General features: G+C 40.4%; 1 protein-coding gene across 5 annotated transcripts in view; it reads right to left on the minus strand.

The window, feature by feature from the left end:
- Nucleotides 1-3,409: 3,409 nt before the first annotated feature.
- ZNF318 (zinc finger protein 318) overlaps nucleotides 3,410-24,127 on the minus strand; it is a 34,442-nt gene continuing 13,724 nt past the window's right edge. Inside the window, exons 5-10 of one of the 5 annotated variants that reach the window (XM_046005535.1) lie at nucleotides 23,371-23,470; nucleotides 20,667-20,971; nucleotides 15,201-15,404; nucleotides 14,646-14,745; nucleotides 13,543-13,661; nucleotides 8,802-13,249 (exon numbers count right to left, since the gene is read on the minus strand). In XM_046005535.1, the coding sequence (XP_045861491.1) occupies nucleotides 9,926-13,249; nucleotides 13,543-13,661; nucleotides 14,646-14,745; nucleotides 15,201-15,404; nucleotides 20,667-20,971; nucleotides 23,371-23,470 (4,152 nt within the window). In that variant the 3' untranslated portion in view covers nucleotides 8,802-9,925. Of the gene's footprint in view, nucleotides 4,381-8,801; nucleotides 13,250-13,542; nucleotides 13,662-14,643; nucleotides 14,746-14,871; nucleotides 15,092-15,200; nucleotides 15,405-20,666; nucleotides 20,972-23,370; nucleotides 23,471-24,127 lie in introns of those variants that run through there. The other 4 variants (XM_046005538.1, XM_046005539.1, XM_046005537.1 and 1 more) reach the window with 4 other exon arrangements.

Raw genomic sequence — 24,127 nt, forward strand, 5'->3', positions numbered from 1 at the left:
GAAGAAGACCTAATAAACAAAAAGATATCCCATCTATGTTCATGGATTGGAAGATCTAATATTGTCAAAAAGGTAATGCTATCCAAAGTGATCTATAGATCTAAAACAATCCCTATCAAATTTCCAATGACCCTTTTTGCAGAAATGAAAAGCCAATCTTCAAATTCATATGAAACCGCAAGGTGGCCCAAACAGCAAAATAATCTTAAAGAACAAAGTTGGAAGTCTTAGACTTCTCAATTTCAAAACTTGCTACAGAACTACAGTGATCAAAATAGAGTACTGGCATCAGGATGACATATAAACCAATGGAATAGAATTGAGACTCCAGAAATAAATCTATACACCTACAGCCAATCAATTTCCAACAAGAATGCCTAGACCATTCAAAGTAGAAAAAATAATCTCTTTAACAATCTGCTGGAACAACTGTACTTCCACATACAAAAGAATGCAGTTGGACCCTACCTCACACTATATACAAAAATTAACTCAAAACAGATCAACAACCTAAACATAAGTGCTAAAACTAAAAAATTCTTAGAAGAAAACATAGGGGTAAATCTTCGTGGTCTTGGACTTGGCAATGAATTCTTAAATATTATGCTGGAACCACAAGTAATAAAAGAGAAAATGGATAAACTAGATTTGGTCAAAATTAAAATCTTTTGTGCATCAACAGGTATTATGAAGAAAGTGAAAAGACAACATACAGCATGGGAGAAAATACCTGCAAATCATATATCTGATAAAGGTCTAGTATCCAGAATATATATAGAATCCTTACAACTCTAGAACAAAGAGACAAACAACCCAATTAAAAAAATAGGCACAGGACTTGAGTAGGCATTTCTCTAAAGAAGGTATATAAAAGGCCAAAAAAACACATGAAAAGATACTCAATATCATTAGTTATCAAGGAAAGGTAAATTAAACCACAATGAAACACTAGGATGGCTATAATATATATAACAAAGAAATTAACAAGTGTTATCAATACGGAGAAATTAGAACCATTGTACATTCCTGAAAGGGATGTAAAATAATTCAGGTGCTGTGGAAAAATTTGGCAGTTCCTCAAAAAGCTAAACAAAATAATCACATGACTCAGCAATTCCACTTCTAGTTAAATTCTGAAAAGAAGTGAAAACAGGTACCCAAACACGTACTTATCCATGTGAAAACAGGTACTCAAACATATACTTATTCAGGAATGTTCACAGCAGTACTACTCACAATAGGTAAAGGTGGAAATAACCCAAATGTCCATCAGTGAATGAACAGATAAACAAATTATGGTATATACATACAATGCAATATTATTCAGCCATAAAAGATAATGAACTACTGATACATGCTACAACAAAAACATTATGCTAAGTGAAAGAAGCCAGACAGAGTAGATCACATATCCTATGACTCCATTTTTGTGAAATAACCAGAATACGTACATCATAGTGACAGAAAGCAGATTGGTAATTGCCAGGGGCTGCAGGGAGGTAAGAAATGAGAACTAACTGCTTAATAGACACAAGGTTTTATTTTGGGGTGAGGAAACGGTTTTGGAACTAGATAGAGGTGATGGTTATACAACATTGTGAATGGACTAAATGCCACTTGTTTATTTTAAAGTGGTTATTTAGTTATGTGAATTTCACCTCCATAAAACAAATAAGCACAATACCTGAGACAGCAGTCAGAAAAGTGGTTACATTTCAGAAAAGTAGTGACTGGAAGAGGACATGAGAGGGCTTCAGGGATGTTGGTCATATTTTATTTTTTAATTTGGGTGTTGGTTACCCAGTTGTGGTCATTATCTTAAGATTTTGGTGCTTAACAATTGTGATGTGTGTACTTTTGTTTTTTATGTGCACCTTGTACTTTAACATAAAACTTAAAAAAAAAAGAGTTACCATGACCCAGGATATACCCAAGAGAACTGAAAAACATGTCCACAAAAACACTTGTATACAAATGTTCACTTTCATAGCCGTATTATTCATAATAACCCCAAAGTGGAAATAACTCAAAATCCCATCAACTAGTAGAGACACAAAATGTGGTATATTCATGCAGAATATTATTCAACTTATAAAATACGGTGAAGTACTGACACATGGTACAACATGATGAATGGACCTCGAGAACATGTTAAACAAAAGAAGCCAGACACAAAAGAGCACACACTGTATGATTCTCTTTATACGAATTCCCAGAACAGGTAAATCCACGGAGATGGAAAGCGGATTGGTGACTGCCAACAGCTTTGGGGCAGGGAATAATTGGGAGTGTCTGTTCATGGGTATGTTTCTTTAGGAGGGGTGGTAGATACGTTCTGGAATTGGATAGTGGTGATAGCTGCATGATTTTTTTTCTTTTAAGATTTTATTTGACAGAATGAGAGAGAGAGAGAGAGAGAGGAGAGTGTGTGTGTGTGTGTGTGTGAGTGTACAAGCAGGGGGAGTGGCAGGGAGAGGGAGAAGCAGGCTCCCACAGAATAGGAAGCCTGATGTAGGGCTCCATCCTAGGACCCTGGGATCATGACCTGAGTTGAAGGCAGATGCTTAACCGACTGAGCCACCCAGACACCCCATAGTTGCATAATCTTGAAGATACTAAAAACCACTGGATTTTATACTTTTTTTTAAAAAAGATTTTATTTATTTGAGAGAGTAAGTGAGAGAAAGCACGAGCAGGGGAGGGGCAGAGGGAGGAGAAGCAGTATCCCCACTGAGCAGGAAGCCCCATGTGGGACTCTCTCCCAGAAAGCTGGGATCATGACCTGAGCTGAAGGCTGATGCTTAATTGACTAAGCCACCCAGGTGCCCTGGATTTGACACTGTAAAATGGTGAATCTTATGTTACAAGAGATTTAATGTTATATGAAATATATTTCAATAAAAAAAGATCTTAAATATTTTCACAATGTATGTGAACTCTAGCATATTAAAGAAAAGAAGTTCAAAGGGAAAATATTACTCTGGAAGTGTTCCCTTCCCCCTGCCCATCCTTCAGATCAGCACCTCTTAGAGGTGGACCTCAGATACCATTGGAGAATGGAGGTAGATCAGTTGCAGTTAGGAATAAAAACTGTGACCAAGAGCCCTGATTGTCCCTGAGCAGAGGAATGTGGTAGCTGATGCGAAACAGGTCTTGGGCTGGAGCAAGGGAAAGAAAGTTAGAAGTGGTGGTGACAAAGTGTTGGCAGCCCTGGAACCAGAGCGTTTCCATTGCTTCATCCACAGGGTGGATGCCTTAGGAATGAGTAGTCCTTAACTGATTTCAGCCTCAACAGCCAGAGACCCTGAGATATTTCGTACCCCTTACTCCTTACTTCTTACTCTTTCGATGGCTCTGGCTGGATATTACACAGTTCTTTATACTTCTAGTGTTATGAGTATTCCCCAAACCTACACAAACTATAGATTTACTTGGGTAGTAAACTAAACCTCTAGGATTCTAAAAATGCTGGGATTTACAAATCAGGAACAAAAGTAGGCTAACAGTTTTAAGGGTAAATCTGGATCAGAGGCAGCTCAGATTTAAATGAATCTCAGAGTTTAAAGGACTTTGAGGTCAGCTAAATTTTATTTGCTTTTGGTTCTCACCCTCCACAGACCTGAAGTGCAAAAAGGAGAAAATGAATTACCTACTGGCATTTTAGATGGAGAGGAAGCGGTTTCCTTGGTAGTTTGAAATGATGCTTTCCTGTTTCTGTGAGCCAGAAATTTCAATGTGTATAGGAGAGATAGTGAGACTGAATGGAAACTACTTGACAACAGTCCTGAAGTCTAAAACCCCAGGATTTTTCAAATACCAACTTTGTGATTTTCTCCCCATCCTCCCACCTCTTTTGTCTACACATACACCACTCCTCTAAGGACATACCCAATTTTTACCTTTTTTCTTAAATGAACCCGTAATGAAGCTGAAATAGTAGATGTTCTACTTGCTAGGAACACTGGGACCCAGGCTCCAGGAGGGATAAGAAGATCTGAAAGCCACAGCTTTAACATAAGTATCAGGGCACAAAATGAGAGATGGAAGTTAGGAGATAAATTGAGATGAGTGGCAAGTTTAAAATATGTGTCTCTATGCCTCTTATCTTATTCCTCTTTGACAATAATACAGACATACATACACAACATATTTGCTCACCCAACTCACCATTTTCTGGCAGCTGAGGGCCTTCTCCACAACCCATGCCTGTCCCAGCAGTCATACCTACCTTCTGGAAGTCAGACCCTAGAGGTGACTGCCTACTGACCCCAAGGGTGCTCATCATTTCTTTGGTCTCTGTGACTTCTATCCCTGCCTCTCTGAGGCAAAGATGTCTTTTGGACTTCTTCTTTCTAGAAATCTGGACTTTGGCAACTGCTCCTGAAAAGAAAGGAAGAGAGGTAGGCAAGAGTGAGTAAATGTCTTCATAGTCAACCTCATATAGGTAGGCTATAGGAGAGCTGGGTAGCAGTTTAGCAGGGACAGAACATCAGAGAGAGGATGAAAGAAAATAATACCTCAATATGCTTTTTTGCCTCTTTGCAACCTTTCTCTGTACCCTCTATCATGTAACTGCCTCTACTTTCATCCTGCTTACTCACTTCCCTTAAACATGCCCATTTCCATTACTTTCAACAAAATACTTCCTCCCCTGATCCTCCACAAGTGGAACGAACAAAAGCCTGTAAAGCAATTAATCTATACATCTAGATACAAATTATCTTCTATTCTCTTGCATCCAACAAAGACTTTGTGATATATTTTTGTGTACTTGCATTACAGGTAAAGCTCTGTAAAGACAGGCAGTTTGATATATAGAATTTCATATCCAAATGCTTGTACACTTGGAAATGCATAACCAACCAAACAGAAGTAGGAGCAAGAGAAAGTGAAAAGGAAGAGGAAAAAAAAGAAAAGACTAATATTCTTCAAGAATGGAGATTGAATGAATGTTGCCCAGCCTTGAAGGGAATAGAGGAATTTAGGGAGTCTTGTGGGAAAAGCAACAGGAAACTATTTGTAATGATAGAAAACTATTGAGAGGAATGACAGGGATGTACTGAGTAGGAGACACAAACTTTAAAACAAAACAAACCAAAACACTGTTTTTTAATAAATAAAAGTACACAAAAGGAAAAAAATTAACCCTGGTCTATAATTCCACAGCATCAAATAACTCTTACTGACATAAAATTACATATTTTACATGTGTGTACCTATTTTATATGTGCATGAAATATTTGTATTTTATATAAAATGCATTTTATGGTCAGGATGTTGAAACAAAAAATATAGAATAAAAAAAGAAAGCATTCTTTCTCCTTCTACCAATGGCAACTGTTTTTTGTTGTTGTTGTTGTTGTTTCCTTCCAGAAATCAAACTGGCAGTTTGATTTTAGGTTCTTGTTCTGATGAGGTGACAAGAGGATGTTGGGCCAAATCAGAGATCTGGGGTTTGACTGACTCATTTCAACATGCCTATGAAATATGGCTGGAAGGAGAAAGTTAGCCATCTGAATATCAAAGTACCCAAAGCCTTTGATTACTAACACTACGGTCAGTTTACCCTCATTCCCAACCTGTTTTTCTTCCAGGAGCTTCAGGGGCAATGTGTCCCCCTCCTGGCCTGACACCACTATTCCAGAATGCTGCTGAAATGAAGGCCACTGACACCCTTGATTTGCATTCATTGCCACAGACAGTGCTTTGTATACAAAGATCCAGGACAGAAGCAGGGTAGCTGGTTTCTGGAGTGCTAAGTACCCAACAAATACAAAAGCAGTTTGTAGCTTTCACCCACTTATAAATTGCTCAATATTTACAATCAGTTAATAAAAAATAGCTACTATTACCACATTGATTCTTTTAACAAATTTTTATTGAGTACTCTATGCGTGTCAGGCAACTGTGCACTGGGAATACAATGGAAAAAAGTAAGCAAAGGCAGACTTCCTGCTTAGGAGAGTTTATAAACACATAAATGTAAAATTAAAACCACATTGCTACAGTGAAAACATACACAGTCCTTTGAAAGTGTATAAGGGTTACGGGCAAATCATCATGGCAGTGTTTTTTTTTTTTTTTTGATAGATTTTCATTATCAGTTCAACTGCTTGGCTTATATCAATGAACACTGTGAGTGTATACATAATTTTTTTGGTTAAAAATTATATATTATAAAAATAAAAACTATCATAAAATTCAACTCTATAAAGAAATCTGTTCACAATCACAAACTCTTTTCATTTGTCCATGTTCTCAAAAAACTGTTAATAGTTTATTTAATTACATTAATTATCTAAGCAATAAATTGCTTGCCCCAGGGTTGGTAGGTATGTTTTGTTAATGTGAGACCCAAGGTTTAGGAAAATATATTAAGTAAGCTCTAGGCCCAACATGGGGCTTCAACTCATGACCCCGATATCAAGAGTCATATGCTCTATCAACTGAGCCAGACAGGCACCCTAGGAATATAATTTTCAAAACCCATCTCACTTTCTTTGTAGGCTATCTCCTCTCTGAACCTGTCTCCACCTTCTTCTTTTTTAAAAATACACTTAATGTCCCTGTTGGATGCCTGTATCTCTATGTCCAACCCTCCCCGTCCAACACCTTACCATTCTTCTTTAGTCCCTGAACCTGGCAGCCTGATAAATGAACATATGGCCTGGCATGCTTTGATACCAAAGCATTTAGCTAACTTTTTGACTTTTACAATTTTTTAGAGATGGAGCTTTATTAGGTACAACGGGAATACTTACCTGAAATGTTTAAGAGTCTTATATGCCCTGAAGCTAGCTGTAAATAGGAGAAAGATGGCTCATGAAGCAAGAGGTCTCCATTCACAAAGCCAAGGGGATTTCTGGGGGATTATTTACACAACTTAGGTAAAATTAGGTGTTTGCCCAAATTTAAACCTAACTGCTGATGATGTATTCTCACAGTCGAGGGAGTCTAATAAAAACTTTCTGGTGTCTGCGGAATTTTAAAGTAGTTATAGATGATACCATAAGCAACATGTAAAGATTAGGGCCCCCTCCTTGCATGTGCCTTTGTCTCCAAAGGTGAACATTTATTCAGTGCTGTCATAGTACTGAATAAAAAGAAGTAGGTACTACCTTTAGGTTCTGGCAACTGGGTTACAGTTCTGCCTTTCCTTTCACAGGGCTTCTCTGGATGGGCTACAAAACTAGATCCCAGGGGCGCCTGGGTGGCTCAGTGGGTTAAGCCGCTGCCTTCGGCTCAGGTCATGATCTCAGGGTCCTGGGATCGAGTTCCGCATCGGGCTCCCTGCTCAGCAGCGAGCCTGCTTCCCTCCCTCTCTCTCTGCCTGCCTCTCTGTCTACTTGTGATCTCTCTCTGTCAAATAAATAAATAAAAATCTTAAAAAAAAAAAAAAAAAAAAAAAAAAAAAAAAACTAGATCCCAACGATCAAAGAGGAATCACTCTTCTGGCCTGGACTAAAGGCTCTCCCTTTTCTAGTTCAAGACAGATATGAAGACTGACATTGCTTCTTACAAGCAGGCATTCATTATTCTAGAAAAAGGCTGAAGTTATCAAAAGAATGCAACAGTAATAACTCAAAGTACTCCAGTCCCAGCTACCTGAATTAGTTCTGTACTTCGTAGATTTTTGCCTCTTCTCTTCCCTACCTTACCCTTCCCATGAGTCCCCCTCCTAATCTAAAGAATATCTATCTAAAGAATAAAATTTTGATTTACCCCTCCCCACTCTAAACCCACCCATCTCTCCCCAAAGGGAGATAAACTTACTAAGTGACTAGGCCAGAAAATCAGTAACAATTGGCATTTTAACTTGTTCTCGAATTCCTGTAGATAGAATGGTAGAATAGGGAGGGAGTAGTTCTCCAGAAAAACAAACATATTTCTGAAGCTCATCTGGGTTTACGTTTGTCTAAAGGGCACTTTGTCTAAAGTGATTTCTGAGTCACTCTATGGTTTCTGGGCCAGAAAAGTGCCTAAATAGCAGGCCTAGGAGGACTATTCAGGATGCCATGACCCTGGACATATTTGGGGCTGAGATGGAAGACAATGATCCTCATTTTAAAGAAGGAAAAAAAAAAAAAAAATCCCTGTGGAACAGTGAGGTGAAGTAACTTGTCCAAAATCACAGCAAGGCAAATGGTTGAGGGACAATCACGGACTGAACTTTCCCGAATATGTGCTCTTTCCACAACATGATGAACAACAGAGGCCAGGACATCTTCTAAATAGACATAGTCAAGAAAAACTAAATAGCCTCCGCAGAGTCAACATAGGATTCTGCACCTCTGCATACAAGTTAACAGGGAAAAAAGCATTCTGAGGGGAAAAGGTCAACTTTGCATTATTTTTGAGTGGGTAGAAGACAAGACTCTGATGCCTCTGTTGAGCCAGGTTATAAATTTCTGACAACAAGGATGTCAAAAGGAAACTGGGACAGAGATTAGGAAATCTGAGGACTAAGCTCTCTGGTCCCTAAGAATGCCCTCAGCAAGAACACGAATGTTCTTGGGGGAGTTCAGCTTCCAGAGTAGCATAGGGAGAGCCAACATAAGGGTATATGAAAAAAGCTTCACAATAGGGAGATGCCAAAACCAGACCACTGTTGTCTACTTACAACCCATCCAGGCAGCACTGGGGCATAGATTACGTAACTTCACAATCTCACATGAAGAAAACAGCCCCAACAGGGGGCGAATTAAAAGAAACTGGGAGGGAGGAGATAGACAACAGGATAGCAGAGTTCACTTTTCTAGTTTTCCTGTGGAGTTCAAATGTGTGTGCTTTCAAAACAAAAATCAAGAAAGAAACATGAGGTTAATGCATTTATTCCAAGTAATTAACACGTTAAAAATAAAATTAAACTTGTCCAAGCCAACTCATAAATTCTTTAATCTTTTGAACAAAATGTACAACCCAAAACATCACACTATGGTGGAAATAACTTGGGAAAGGGAGAGGTAGAGGAAGGAATACATATGGATTGAGGAACAGAGAATGAGTCCAATCCCAAAACAAGTTTCAGCTCTTCTACCTCTTCAGAACAGAAATGGCTGCTAAACAATTTAACACAAAGTGTTACTGGATCACAATACAATGAGCAAAAGGCAATTTCAAAAATAAAAGTGACCCAAAAAGCATATCTGCACCTGGCATTCAGCCATGAATCAGCCTTACCGATTTGTTGTCTTCCAAAAGTGAACCTGCTAGATTTTCTTCCACGTTTATTGAGGCCATTTCCAAACAGGTTTGTGGGTTAGCAGGACCATCTCAAGCAAAGGCAACAGAATAAAAGAAGTATGGGGTTGACATGGCACAAGGAAGTAAACAGTAAACAAAAGAGCTACTCACGCTGCATTTCAAACAATGTTAAGGCAGGCCCATCCAAATGGAAGCCTAAGAGATGAACAATCCTTCCTTCATTAGTGTTTTCCACTTCAGCAGGCTTTCTGGTGTTTCTCCCAGAGATCCATCAGCTGCCCAGGAAATTGGGTAGGAATACAACATAGCAATTGCAGAAGTCAGCTCTGTCTCCCTCCTCCCCCATATTCCAGAAATGGCAGAGTCAAAGCCAAAATACAATCAAAGCACACTGTGTGGTGAGCCAGACAGACATTTGATTTTAATGACAAAATAGGAGAAAGTAAATTGGCAAAATAATAATAATAATAATAATATAACAGAAAATACTTTTTTTACAGATATGTATAGAAGTTATGATTGATTCATCTGGTATCTTAAGGAAAAAAAAAAACAGAAAAGAGGTAAATTTTTTGGCTTCCATGAACATTTATTGGAAGATGCTGACTGCATCTCTTGGTGTAGATTCCAGATGAGACAGCCAACTAGTCCTGGATCATCTGGGCACCTGATATCTAGAAGCCAAACTGATTCATCCGCAAGAAGCTGTCGATGTGTATTCTTAGTCATGAACACTGGATGCTGTGTGGTCCTGGGTGGCAGCAACTGGAGCTTCTTGTGCGGGTATTTCCTGAGGGACCATATTGCCTCCAACTACTTGCTCCCTTGTAGGGGACCCTGAAGCCAGAGATTTTACCAGATTCAAAGGATGGTCACTGTCCTCATCTGCTTGAGGAATTGTTAGCTGTGTTATGGACACTTTCGGTATTTCTAGCTGTAGTGGACCCATCTCCAGGGGACTACACTCAGGAGTGTCACCTCGCTCAGACAGAGGAGAACATAACTTCTCTTTTTGAACTCCGGGTGTCCGTGTAACAAATTCAACAAGGTCTGGAAGGCAAGGAGACGGCCCAAGGCCTGCAGGATTAATTGGTTCCGATTCCAATCTGAGTGAATCTTGTTTCTCTAATTGAGAAGTTTCTTCTACTTCCTCAGGCATCATTCCTCCTGCTAACAGGTCAAGTGCTTGGTGTGTTCCCTCTAGGCTCCCTAAGCCAAGGTCAACATTTTCTATAGGAAGTCCAGTTTTCAAAATGTTAGGAGTGATCCTTCCACTTCTGGGATTAGATGAGTTTTGTTCACCCTCTGCTCCAAAGCTAAGCACCAGGGTTTTGGGAGAGTCTAATGGAAACTCAGAGAAGGATGGGACTGGTTCCAACTCACTGAGAGTGGAGGCATTACATCCTATAGGTGACACAGAATTTTCTTCACATAGTTTCTGAGACAGGGGAGTTGGGGATCTATGTGCTTGGTCTACCCGAGGATTGCAGAAATCAACACTTATATTCCCCAGGTTCCCCAGGGCAGCAAGCTCTTCTACTTTTAAGTCTGTAACTTCAAAGTCTTCTAAGGCCTTGCTTCCTCTTGTCATAGTCAATTCTGGATGGACATCTCGTAGCTCCAGGGTTTCTGTTTCTGGTTTTTCTGGGCTCTCCCAGGTCTCTGACTTCTTATTTTCATCCCAAACAGCCAGTTCATAAATCCTTTTACCTTGAAGGTCTTTTGATCTCTCTCTCTTGAGTCTGAGGCTTCTGTAACTAGTTCTGGAAGCTGATTCTGCAGCTGAATTTTCTTGCCATTCTTCACTACCAGGTGAAACTCCTTGCTCCTGTGCACTATCAGTTAAACACATATCTGATCTGGCTGGGGACTGGAGAAACAATCCTGGGGCAGAAATTTTCACATGTACATCTTGTGGATTCTGGAGTAAAGATCTAGCTTCTGATGAGTCTATTTTTGCCTTTGTGGAAGAAAGGGCCTGTGCACTCAAGTTGATCACTACTTTACTTTGAGTTTCACTTCCTGTCATCAATTTCTTGGACTGTTCAGAATTTTTGTCAGTCATTTGTAACTTGGGCTGTTCTATTTCTCTCACCCATGCACATCTGTTCCCACGGTTCAAATTAGAATCCTCTATGCTATTGGGCCCAACACAGATACCTGTTCCCTCTCCTACCATCACCTCAGAAAGCTTTGGTCTCTTTTCTTTTAGTTCAATATTTCTCTCTACCTCACTTTCCCCACAATGTTTAGATTTGTGGGGCTCTTGGCTTTCCTCATCCTGGTTACCAGATTCCATAAGGTGGGTTTCTACCAACTTCTGAGATTCCATGATCTGACAGTGTGTATCTGACAACTGAGGGCCTGGCTCTACACCTGGTGGCCCTGGCTCTCCCAGATCAAGTTCGATTTTTCCGCCTGGAGATACACCCTTATTAGCATCACTCTGGAAGGAGCTACAAGTCCACATGGCCAAAGTGTCTGTCTTTGGAGTAACAGCTTCATAAGGCCTGCTTTGGCACAACCTCGTCAGAGGTTGTAGGAAGCCATAGCTACTGCCTCTGCTCTTTGAGTCTGTGCGTTCTACCACTGACCATTTCCCTAGAGACACCAGAGTTTTTGGAACAGGCTTTTCAGGGTTGCTGACTAAAGGAGCAGAGATCAAACTTCTATCTGGAGGCAACTCCTCTTGGGATGCACTGTTGTTCAAAGTAGAAGAGGAAGAGGTATCTGAACTTTCCACTTTAGAGAGATGGCTGTTTTCCCCATTGGCCAAGAGACCACCACTCAGCTTAGTCTCAGGTGTCCCCTTCCCGCCACTACTGTAGAATATATCATACAAGTCCTTAGCATTGGCTGTGGCTAAGCATGAATTTCGCTTTTCCAATTTTTTGGCTTGTTCACTGAATACACTTGAGAGGGGAGGTGGAGGACGCACTAACACAGAGAAAAAGGTCTGGTCCCTGTCACTCTCACTCACCCCAGGAGCCGTCTCATCAGAAGGAATGGCAGCTGGCTGTGCTGAGGCCATGATGGCTATTGGCAACACAGGATTCAAAATGTTAGGACCCAGGAAGCTGGGGCTGAGAGTGTGAGATACAGCTGGGTTTGATTTGACCGGCGCCAAGATGGCATTTGTTTGAGTAGGAGATGGAGAAGCTAGATGAGGTATAACTGGGGGTGGCGGAGGTGGTGGTGGAGGGGGTGGTGGAGGAGGTGGCAGCATTTGTTCAGGTATATGGGATGGCGCATTCTTTTCAGCCAGTACCATTTTTTCCTCTGGAGACCCTTTGAGAATCACCTCTTCCCCTCCAAATGCTTTGGAGATGATGTCAGGAGGCAAGAGGAGATCAGCTGAAGACTCTTTAACCACTGGCAGAGGCTTAGCAGTAGTTCCAGAAGACTTGATGGATAGAAAGGTGTTAAGAGGCGCTGGCTTGCTCACTGTGGCTGAACCTGACTTGCGGAGTACTGTAGATGGGATGGGCAGGTTGGGTCGGATCTTAGTCTGGGTTGAAGTTGTAACAACAGGCATCCACGGGCTAGTGTGTGCGACAACCGTTTTCCCAGAGAGCTTGATTTTGATGGGCTTTGCCTTCCCAGCCTCAGCTTTGCCATCCTCTTTATCCTTACTGTTTTCCATAACCTCTTCCTTGTGAATAGCTGTGGCCATTGAACCTTTTTCCTCCTCTTTCTCTGCCTTCTTCCAGCTGAATTTCCCAAAAGAGGAAGATGTTGGTGATTCTTTCTTTACCTCTTCCTTTAACTGGAGTTTGATGCTAGCTTTCCTTTTACTTTCAGCCTTTTCAGGGGATTTCCCACCCTCAGAGAGTTGGTCTTCTAGTTCCTCAGAGACTTTGTCATCCTCTTTTACTTCCTTCATGACCTTTGTCTTTTTTTCTTTCTTCTCTTCCTTTGGTTTCTCACTAAGTTTACGCTTTAGTTCACTCTGTCGTCGCCGTTCTGTCTCCAGGACCACAGCTAAGCCAGCTTGGCGGTCCAGATTCCGCCGCTCCTCATACAATGGATTTTCAACCACATATTTCTGGGAAGAGAAAAGATAGAGACTCAACAACTGGTCAAAATACAGTTAGAAAGGAAATCTTGGCTCTGTTACTATTGGAATTCAACTGGTAGAAACCCCTGAAGAAGAGTCATCTTTAAGGATACAGATGGTTCTACCAAGTCAGCATCTCTTAATAGGATTGAAGAAAACTTCCTAGTAATTACATGGAATTTAAAGTATTAATGACTTTTCCTGAACTCTGAAGTTGTTTGACAAAGCCAAAAGGATTACTGTACAAAGTGGGAAACTCCACAACTACTACAAAGACCAACCTTATATTTCTCATTGTGCTGGTGACCCTTCACATGTTGCTCTCCAGAAATTGGATCCCCCAAAAATTCCTCACAGAGCTGGCAGTAATATCCAGTGATAGGAATCAAAAACTCAGAACCTGGAAGAAGTAGAAGTCAAGAAAATAAGTCATTTCCACCCAGGATGTCATTAAAGGAAATCCCACTTCCCCTTTGTAATAAAAAAGGTAATGGTATACAGGACCTTACCCACTCTCAAGTCAGAAGTACCATTTAGATGAATCCAAATGGCACAGTCTTTCCAATTTAAAGCTTGAACTCAGGACCTTTGGCCCTTCTCCCTCTTGGGAACACTAATTAGTTAATTTAGGGTTTTCTGTTTCAAATTCATTTCTGTTGTTGATGCCCCTCAAACTCCAACTACCACTAAGCATTGTAGAAAATTTAAAAACTATACTCCCAAACAGCTCAGTACCATTTGTATGAGGATCTCTCATGCTGGTATGAATTACTCAGGAATCTAGCTTCTGTAGATTAGCACTAACTACTTACGAAGGTAAGAAACTGAGAAGTATAAAGACAAAGAAACTTTCTACTTTTCAACCTACCCCCAATAACAACTATTCAAAAATATTTTATAGCTCTCAGTTGAAACAGCAGTTAAACTACTATACCTTTTTTACTGTTCTTTTACCTGGATTTCAAAAAAGTAAGATTTTGGTACATTGGTCAGTGAAAAAAAAGTTGCATGTGCATTAAAAATTTTTTTTTTACGTAGGCTCCATGCCCAGTATGGGGCTTGAACTCATGACCCCAAAATCAAGAGTTGCATGCTCTGCCAGCTGGGCCAGCCAGGCACCCCTCAGTTATATTTTAAAGTAGGTATGTATATGTTTAACATTTGTTAGAATTTTGGCCATATGGGTAGAGATCGTTTTTGTTGTATAGATCTCTTTATTTCTTCAGGCTCGGGCACACTATTTTGCACATAGAAGGCATCCTTACACCTTTGTTAACAAAATGGTTATGTCTCACCCTATGCTGCTTCCTAGCACCTTAATTCAGGGACACCTCTTATTTGGCTAAATGTAAGAAAACTACAGAGGAGGCAGGGGGGAACATACCTTTTGCAGGGACAGTTATCTTGTCAGTACGCTTTACAGCATCTTGCTTGGCCTCACTCTGGGTCTTTGAAGCCCAAGGTCTGTTGTAGGGATCCAGTGTCTATTTGCAAGAGGCAGAGGTGCTCACACAACAGCACTAAAACTCAATGACCCACTTTTCTCTTTTTCTCCCCCATACCAGGGGACCAGAAGCCCCCAGCTACCCACCCCCACCCTCTCTGCCAACTGTTTAAACGGAAATCACCTGCGGAAAAGGTAAACACATGTTAGAGCAAGTACTAGCAATGGATAAAATGAAACAAATAATCAGGTACTCAAGGAATCAAAAGAGGCAGAAGCCTCACTTACACTTGTCATGGTGTTTAGTTACAGGCAGGTCCCCTGGACTGAGCCCTGGGGATGATGTCTCCTTTGATGGTATCTCTTGGCTCTTCAGATTGGGGCTCCTGCCCATATGAGAATGTTTCATTTTCCAGCTTTGTAATGCAGATGGGGGTGCAGAAGTTTGAAGGGAAGGAGGGCGAGAATGGAAATAATAGCGGGCAAGATACCTACCTGTGTGTGCTTCTTATTGTGCATATGAGTGAAGAAGTCAAACATGGTTCCACAGATGGTGTTGCAGTCTTTGCACCAGTGATTGCCAGCATCATAATACTCATAGGCAGCAATAGGCTGATCAGACTGCTTAGCAGCTGGCTGGGGGCTCTCGGCAGACTTGGGGCTCTTAGTATGGGAATTCTCACTGTTTACCTTTGATTCCTAGAGGGAAAACACCTGCACTCAGAAGGAATTCTAGATCTGTCTTTTCTTAGAAAAACCAGTTAGCTTACTGCAGTAATTGATACAGGGCCATATGACCATATTTCCAGTGCCTAAAGCTATATAAACTGGGGAAAACCTCATGAGAAATCTGTCTACAAGGCTCAACAGAACTAGACTCCTTAGTGCTACCTTATCATGGAGAATACATTATAATGGCACTATATTTACTTATATATCTTGAAATAGAAAAATACTCAAGATTATGAGTATAATGGCGGCCTCTGGAGGGGGAAACTGAGAACAAGGATGGACAGGAGTCTTTTTACTATACACCCTTTGGTAGATGTTGAATGTGTTCCCTGTGCAATTAAATACATTAGTTAAATTTAAAAATCTATAACAACACCCAATAAGAAAAGACAAGACAATATGGAAGAGGTAACTGACAGGTTAAGCAAATACAGAAAACACATAATAATGAACCCACTTATCATAGACACATCCTGGTATACAAAACTGGAGCGCAAGGCTGGTGTAGTGCATAGACAAAACAGACAGGTATCTATGTGGAAAGACTTTAAAGAATCTGGGTAAAATATTTGGAGCTGCCTAAAATACCATCGTTAGAATTTAACACCTTTGAGTTAACAAGAATCCTCTTTTAAAATATATCAACTCAAAAAGCCCCATATCAACTCCTCATATTAAATTATTAACAAAAATACTTTAATATGAATTCATGTGTCAGCAAGCTGGAAACAAGGTATTTAGGAAGTGAGAGTTTTGGTACTGTTGAGGAGGGAGGCACAGAAAACAAATAATTTGGAACCGAGGAAGGTAAGTATGAACAAAGAGAAAAAATCAGAGAACTGGGCACATGGGCTGGTGGGAAGAAGAAGACAGGCTGGAGAAAGAAATAATTTAGAACTTCAAAGATACTCTTTCCTTACTAGGGTCTTGTACAACAGTCACTAAAGAAATCACACCCAGCAGATAAGGGATGGGCACATGTATACACTGTGGGCAAATATTAACTGGCACCACATTTCTGCAAGATAATCTAGGAATAAATACTACACACCTCAAAATTCTTTATGCCCTGACCTAGCAATTCCACTCCTTGACATTTATCTGAAGTAAATTATTATGTCAAAGAGGAGATGATCTGACTGGTTAAATAAATGTTGGTATTTGTGTGACAAAAAACAAGCTCATTAAAAATGATGTTACAGAAATCTATTAACATGGTAAAATGTTCATGATATACTGAAAAAAGCAAATAACTAAATACATTTGAATAATCAATAAAGATATGTAAATAGGCATAGAATATCAAGGCTCACCTTATCCAAATAACTTTCTGTACCTATCTATATCCCTTACCCATATTCTTTTTTTAGACACTTGTCATTACCTAACCTTTACTTGTTTATTATTTATTTTCTCCCACATTTCACAAGAGTTAGAACCTCTGTTTGGTTCCCTACTATACTTCCCCACCACCTAAAATAGTGCCTGTCACTTTTTTAGAGATCGGTAAATATTTGTTTAATATACAATCTTCCGTTTAATAAACAAAAGATGAGTAGTTGGAATAATATATACCAAGATATTAATGACAGTAGTCTACAGATAGATGAATTGTGGTATTGTGTATATGTGTGTTTATTTTTATGAAATGAATAGAAAAAGAAAGAAAACCTTAAACCACTGATGCATTTTAAAGAGAGGCAAAGAAAGAAGATAACCAACCAGGTAGGAAAGAGGTTGTAGACACAACATTCCTTACTATTGAAATGAATACTGAATTGTAACATATCCATGTTGGCCTCAGAGAATGTGAAGACTCATTCAAATCAAGGTGATTGGTCATTATGGGGCTGGTGCACAAATGGACCCCAAACAATGTATAAGTTAACTATAAAGGGCCAGAACTTTCAAGCTCTTTTCCATCAAAGGCCCTGAACTCAGTGCCCTGGTATAAAAAAGAGTATAGTCCTACCAGATTGAAAAAGAGAACTCTCTCAGGAAAAATGGAAAAATTAGAGCTTTGTTGATAGGGAATACAGAATATCCTCTTCTCTATCTCCCCAACATTAAGTGAGCATCTACTATGTAATAGACAAAGTGGATGCCACTGGAAACACAAAGATAAATGAGTCCTATTCTTTTATTATCAGGGAGTTCTTACTTAGTGGAAGAGATGGGCATGGGAACAGATATGATCTTAATCAAGTTTTTTTTAAAGATTTGACAGAGAGCGCAAAAGAGAGAGAGAAAGCACATATAAGCAGAGGTAGCGGCAGAGAGAGAGGGAGAAGCAGACATCCCTCTGAGCATGAAGCCCAATGTAGGGGCTCGATCCAAGGACCCTGGGATCATGACCTGCCTGAGCTGAAGGCAGACACTTAACTGACTGAGCCACCCAGGCCAACCCCATAATCAAGTTTTAAATAAGACAGAATGAAATAAATCTTATAAAGAAACCATAATATAGGGGCGCCTGGGTGGCTCAGTGGATTAAGCCGCTGCCTTCGGCTCAGGTCATGATCTCGGGGTCCTGGGATCGAGCCCCGCATCGGGCTCTCTGCTCTGCAGGGAGCCTGCTTCCTCCTCTCTCTCTGCCTGCCTCTCTGCCAGCTTGTGATCTCTCTCTCTGTCAAATAAATAAATAAAATCTTAAAAAAAAAAAAAAAAAAAGAAACCATAATATATTATGGGAGGGCTGACTATATATGAATATATTCTTTAATATATTAAAGAAGGGCCGATTAATTGGGGTAGAATTCAGGAATTTTTCATGGAGTAGGATGGTATTCATATTGGGCCTTAGAGGTGAGTAGGGCTGGAAGAGCCCGATGTGGGGCTTGATACCAGGACCCTGAGACCACGACCCGAGCCGAAGGCAGAGGCTTAACCCACTGAGCCACCCAGGCACCCCAATGATAAGAGGATTATTAATGGAAAACCAGAGAGGCATAGTAACATATTGCACATCTGGAAAAATGCAAGCATTCTGAGGTGACAGGAGTATAAGCGGTAGTGCAATATTTCTTAAACACTACTCATTTACTATGTGCCAGGCACTGAGTGATGAATTGAGGACTATATTGGAGAATGAGATGGATATTTTCCTTAACCCTTTGAACCTTAAAATCCAACTGAGGGAACCCATGTAATTATACAATTACAATTGTCAGAAATGCTAAGAAGGTAAATGACACATTATTACGAGAGTGTCTATCAGGCAAATATAACAGGCTGGGAAATCAAGGAAGAGAGGCAGGGTAATAATCTAAGCTACCCTCTGAAGGATGAACATAAGTTAGGAGAGAAGACAGATCTGCACAGTAACCAGAAAGAAAGAAGATCTACAGACATTAGAGGGGATGATGTATTTGAGGAATGAAAAATTCCAATAATCGGGATGCCTGGGTGGCTTAGTTGGTTGAGCATCTCCCTTCAGCTCTGGTCATGATCTCAGGGTCCTGGTATCATGTCCTGTCCCCCAACTGGGCTCCCTGCTTAGCAGGGAGCCTGCTTCTCCCTCTGCCTGCCACTCCCCCTGCTTGTGCTTACACGCCCTAACAAATAAATAAAAACTTCAAAAAAAAAAAAAAAAGGCCAGTAATGAGGGGTGCCTGGCCAGCTCAGATGGTAGAGCATGGAATTTTTTTTTTTAAAGATTTTATTTATTTATTTGACAGAGAGAGATCACAAGTAGGCAGAGAGGCAGGCGGCCAGGGCAGGGTGTTGGTGGGGGCGGGGGAGCAGGCTCCCTGCTGAGTAGAGCACCTGATGAGGGCTCGATGCCAGGACCCTGGGATCATGACCTGAGCCAAAGGCAGACACTTAATGACTGAGCCACCCAGGCGCCCCTAGAGATTACTTAAAAAAAAAATTTTTTTTAAAAAAAGGAAGGAAGAAGAAAAGGCCAATAATGAAATTATAATGAGCAAGGAGGAAAAGAAGCATGAAATGAGGCTGAAGAGGCAGGCAAAGGAGTACTGCAATCACTGGCTATATGTGGAGAAAGGATTAAGAGTGTAGTCATACAAGCAGGAATCGTAGGTGGCTTGAACTTGGAGGACAATAAAGATGGTGAGATGGATGAAACCAAGATTTACGTCAGAGGGAGAACTGAAAGAATCCGTCATTGATTCAGTATGGAGCAGTTAGGAGAGGGAAGCGCTGGTAAAGCTTTTCAGGTTTTTGGCAAGAAAACTGTTGGGACAGTGGGGCTACTGAGGTGGAGAACACTGAAGGCAGGAAAGAGGGAGGATGCACACATCATTAGTTTAGATAAGGATATGCTGATTTTATTTTTTTAAAAAGATTTTATTTATTTATTTGAGAGAGGGAGAGACAGGTAGAGAGGGAAACACAAATGGGGAGTGGGAGAGGGAGAAGCAGGCTCCCCTCTGAGTAGGGAGCCCGATGCAGGGCTCAATCCCAGGACCCTGAGATCATAACCCGAGCCAAAGGCAGAAGCTCAACCCACTGAGCCACCCAGATGCCCCAGGCTATGTTGATTTTAAAGTGTCTATGAAACAATGAAATGGAAATGGTGAATAAAATGTTGGACACTCAAATTTGGACCTCACCAGACTCATTTGAGCTAGTATTCAAACCAGAAGTAGTCAGTATGGTATTTTAGCATAGACCAGGATGAAATGACCTAGGGAGAGAGGATAATTCTGGAGAACTGGGTTAAGACTAAGTTCTGCAGAACTAAAATATTTAAAGATCAGGTATAAGACAACAGGCAGTAAAGGAGACTAATAAGTTGCAGCAGCCAGCATACTAGGAGGGAAAGAAATGTGAGAGAAGCCAAGAGAAGAAAGCATTTTTAGGAAACAGTGGTTTCCTGTATCAAATACTGACTTGAGAACTTAAATGTATTCACTGGCCATGCAGCATGGCGGTGAACCTGTTGCTAACTATGAATGCACAAAATGGTATATAGAAGTTACAAGAAGATTAGAAAACCATGCTGGTGTGGGTTAAGGAGTAAAGGCTAGAACAAAAACATGGGAGGCCTTGAATGCTAAGGATTTGGGATTCTACTCTGGGGACAATGGGAACTACTAAAATTCTGAAGTAGAGTCCTATGATCTCATATGTGTTTTATAAAAATAACTCTAATATGAGTTAAGAACAGGTTGGAAAAGGAAACTAAGGAAATGCTTAGTTAGAAGGCTTCTTTAGGAGTCCATGGAAATATAAGATATAATAGAAATGGAAAAGCTGAGTTGTTACCTTGCTGGTGGAAGAGGAGTTTGAGGATGAGGACACTTTTTCTGGGCTCCTAGATTTTTCCGCTTTTCCAGGCTTCTCTGTAGTCTCTTTACAGTCATTTGAAGACTTCTGGGATTTATCCAAAATGTTAATTCCCAAGATCTGAGCCACTTTGTCCAGTTCAGACTGCTTCTTTTCGGCCTCTTCTGCCTCTTGTCGAAGTTCTGCAATGTCCTTCATAATGTTATCTTGAAGCCGACTCACCTCCACCAGGAGCGGGTCTTTGTGGCCATCCTTCTCCCTTCGTTTCTTGCGTAGCATTTCCCCTGAGTAGTCAAATGTCAGAAGAAACAAACACAAATAAAGTAAATTAAGACAAGTCATTTTTCTGTTGTAAGTAGTAATCTCCCAAGAGTTTATGGTGACAAGATCTTTGCCGTTAAAACATTCCTTCCTAAAAGCAAGAGAGACTCTCCTTCCACATGGGCTAGTTTAGGTGAAGTTTCTTTTCCTTGTTTTTTCCTTTTTAAATTTTATTTGTGAGAGAGAGTGAGCGTGAGCTGGCGGAAAGGCAGAGGGAGAGAGAGAAGCAGACTCTCCTCTGAGGAGGGAGCCTGACTCGGGGCTCCACCCCAGGACGCCAGGATCATGACTTAAGCCAAAGGCAGACATTTAACCAAGTGAGCTAGTCAGGCACCCCTAGGTCAAGTTTCTATGGAGGTAAAGGATGAGTGACTACATTATCTCTTATGTAGGAGTTATTAGCCAAGGATCTACAGGCAGGCTTCAAGAACTCAATGAATCCCCAAAATGGTATATAAAGGTTTGTATGCATTTGTCCTTAGGTTGTTAACTATGAATCCAGGGACACCTGGGTGAGTTAATTGGTTAAGTGTCTGGCTCTCGGTTTCGGCTGGGTCATGAACTCAGGCTCCTGGGATCAAGCCCCGCATCCGGCTTCCTGCTCAATCTGCGGTCTGCTTCAACACCTCTCTCCCACTTTCCTTGCCCCTTCCTGGCATGCTTTCACTTCCTCTAAAATAAATAAATCACTCTTAAAAAAAACCCCAAACCCAAACTATGAATCCAGTGGCAGTCTTCTTCAGAAAACCAAAGTATTATTCAGAGGCCAAAAAACATTCAGTCACATCTTCAACTTTATGTGATTTAAGGACCCTTCACCAGTACTTGCATTGAGTGTTGGGTTTTGCCTCAGGCTTACCTCATGTTATCTCCTATTCCAAACTGCAGGTCCTCATGAAATCATCCTCACCAGATCACTAACTAAATTTCTCATCCCGAAACAGTCTAAACCCACATAAAAGAAACTGTATCTTTTCCCTCTGTTCTGCAATGCTATCATCAAGCTGTAATATTTAGAAGCCTTGTTATGCTCTTTCCTCAGTGTGTATGTGAATTTCTAAAAGAACAGATGAAGAGATGGAGTCAAAGAGGCATCATGGAACATCTTTTTGTGCCAAAGGGAGTACTCAGAAATGATGGGGACATATCAAAGGACATAGAAGTCAACTCAAAGGGGCTCCCATTGGCCAAAGCTGGCGCAATTTGGGCATGAAAATAAACGGCAGTAAATTATTATAACTTGTTGAATGCAGAGTCCATGCATTCACACCAACATAAATGGATCAATGAATGGGAGAAGAGGGATGGGCAGGAAGCTCTTCATCACGGTAGAAAACCAACTCATGAAAGTAGAAGGAATGATGAAATAGAAAATCACTATTTAACAACCATCACAATAACTGATTCAGGTAAGAATCACCAAAGAATGCTAAAACTACTCAGAGGAAATTTGAGGACTAACTGAATATTTATTCGTATAAATATCTCTCCCGTAAGTTACTAATTATAGAGGATAAAATAATAACTTTCCAGTGAAGACACCTTTGAAGGCACCACCCTAACCAATGATCAAAGTTGACCTCACCAGTAATGGGACTGAAATCAACACCTGATACGAACACAGCATCACTTCTGTAATGTTCCTGTTAAAAATGCATAACCTAAATTTAATTGTAAGGAAACATCACGCAAACCAAAATTAAAGGCCATTCTACAAATATGTGACTTTTCTTCTAAAAATGTCAATGTCATGAAACAAAGATTCAGGAACTGTTACAGAAAAAGGAGAGTAAAAGAACATGACAACTGAATGCTGTGCATAATCTTGCATTTTCTTTTGCTTTAGGGCATTATTAGGAGAACTAGTGAAATAGAAGTAAGATCAATAGATCAATAGACTAGTACTTCATTATGACTAATTTCCTAATTTAGGAAAGTGTATTATGGTTATGCAAGTTGCTGTTAGGAGTATGTTCACTTCATCTTCACAATGAAGTATTTAGGAGTAAAGGAGTATTGTATGTAAAACTTATTCTTAAGGAATTCAGGAAAAATCACACACACACACACACACATCCCACACAAAGATTGAAAGGGAAAAAGGGATGGAGCTTTGGTATGGTAAAATATGGTATATTGGTATGGTAACTATGGTAAATATGCTGATAATCATAGAAACTACCTGAGAACTCTTTACACTATTATTGTAATATTTTATTGCAACTTCTCTGTAAGACCAATTAAGTCAAAAGCTTTTAAAAATTAAGGCTTCAGGTCACTGAACCTGAGAGTCCTCACAGCTCAACTGGTTTCCTACTCAAGTTACTCCAAAAAGGCAGTCACGCATAGGAGTGTTTGATACCTTGTTGTTTATGAAGCCGCTCCAATTCAGTCCTGAGGTAGTACATCTTCTTCTGGCGAGCTTCCCGGTCACTCTTTAGCTTTTCCCTCTCTTCAATAACCTGCAAAGTACAACATCCTTCAGCCTCCAACATCCTCTCTTTTCTATTGCTCTCTTCCATCAGCCTTTATGCTAGATGGAATCAGAATCCAAGGATCCAAATGTCTGCACACAAAAAAAGTTCTGACTTTATATCAAAGGTGATATTTCATTCTGACCCAAATTCCAGAATAAAATTATCCTTTTCAGAGCTACATTGCCCAGAAAGGGTTATTTTTATGCACAAAGCACTATATATTTTTTTTCCTGGGGTGAGGGGGTCAGATGGAGAGGTAGAGACAGAGAATCTCAAGCAGGCTCCACAGCATGGATCCCAACAAGGGGCTCAATCGCACCACCTGAGATCATGACCTGGCCCAAAACCAAGAGTCAGATGCTCAACTGGCTGAGCCATCCAGGCGCTCCAGGAAACGCTATTCTATTGATAGTAACCTAAAGCTACAGACAGCAACTATTCGACAGGGGTTCTGAGCTCAAAGGGAACCATCAAGAAGGGAGCTAATAAGTATTATAGGGGATACACTGTGTTAGTTGCATTACATATATCTTCTTTAATCCTCATGACATTATCTCTGTTTTACAGTAAGAAACTGAAGTTGTGAAAGATTAAGTAACATACCCAAGGTCATACAGTAAGAAAACGTAAAATCCAGGGCAC

The sequence above is a fragment of the Meles meles genome, chromosome 5 (assembly GCF_922984935.1).
Source record: "Meles meles chromosome 5, mMelMel3.1 paternal haplotype, whole genome shotgun sequence".
In the NCBI taxonomy this organism is placed as follows: domain Eukaryota; kingdom Metazoa; phylum Chordata; class Mammalia; order Carnivora; family Mustelidae; genus Meles; species Meles meles.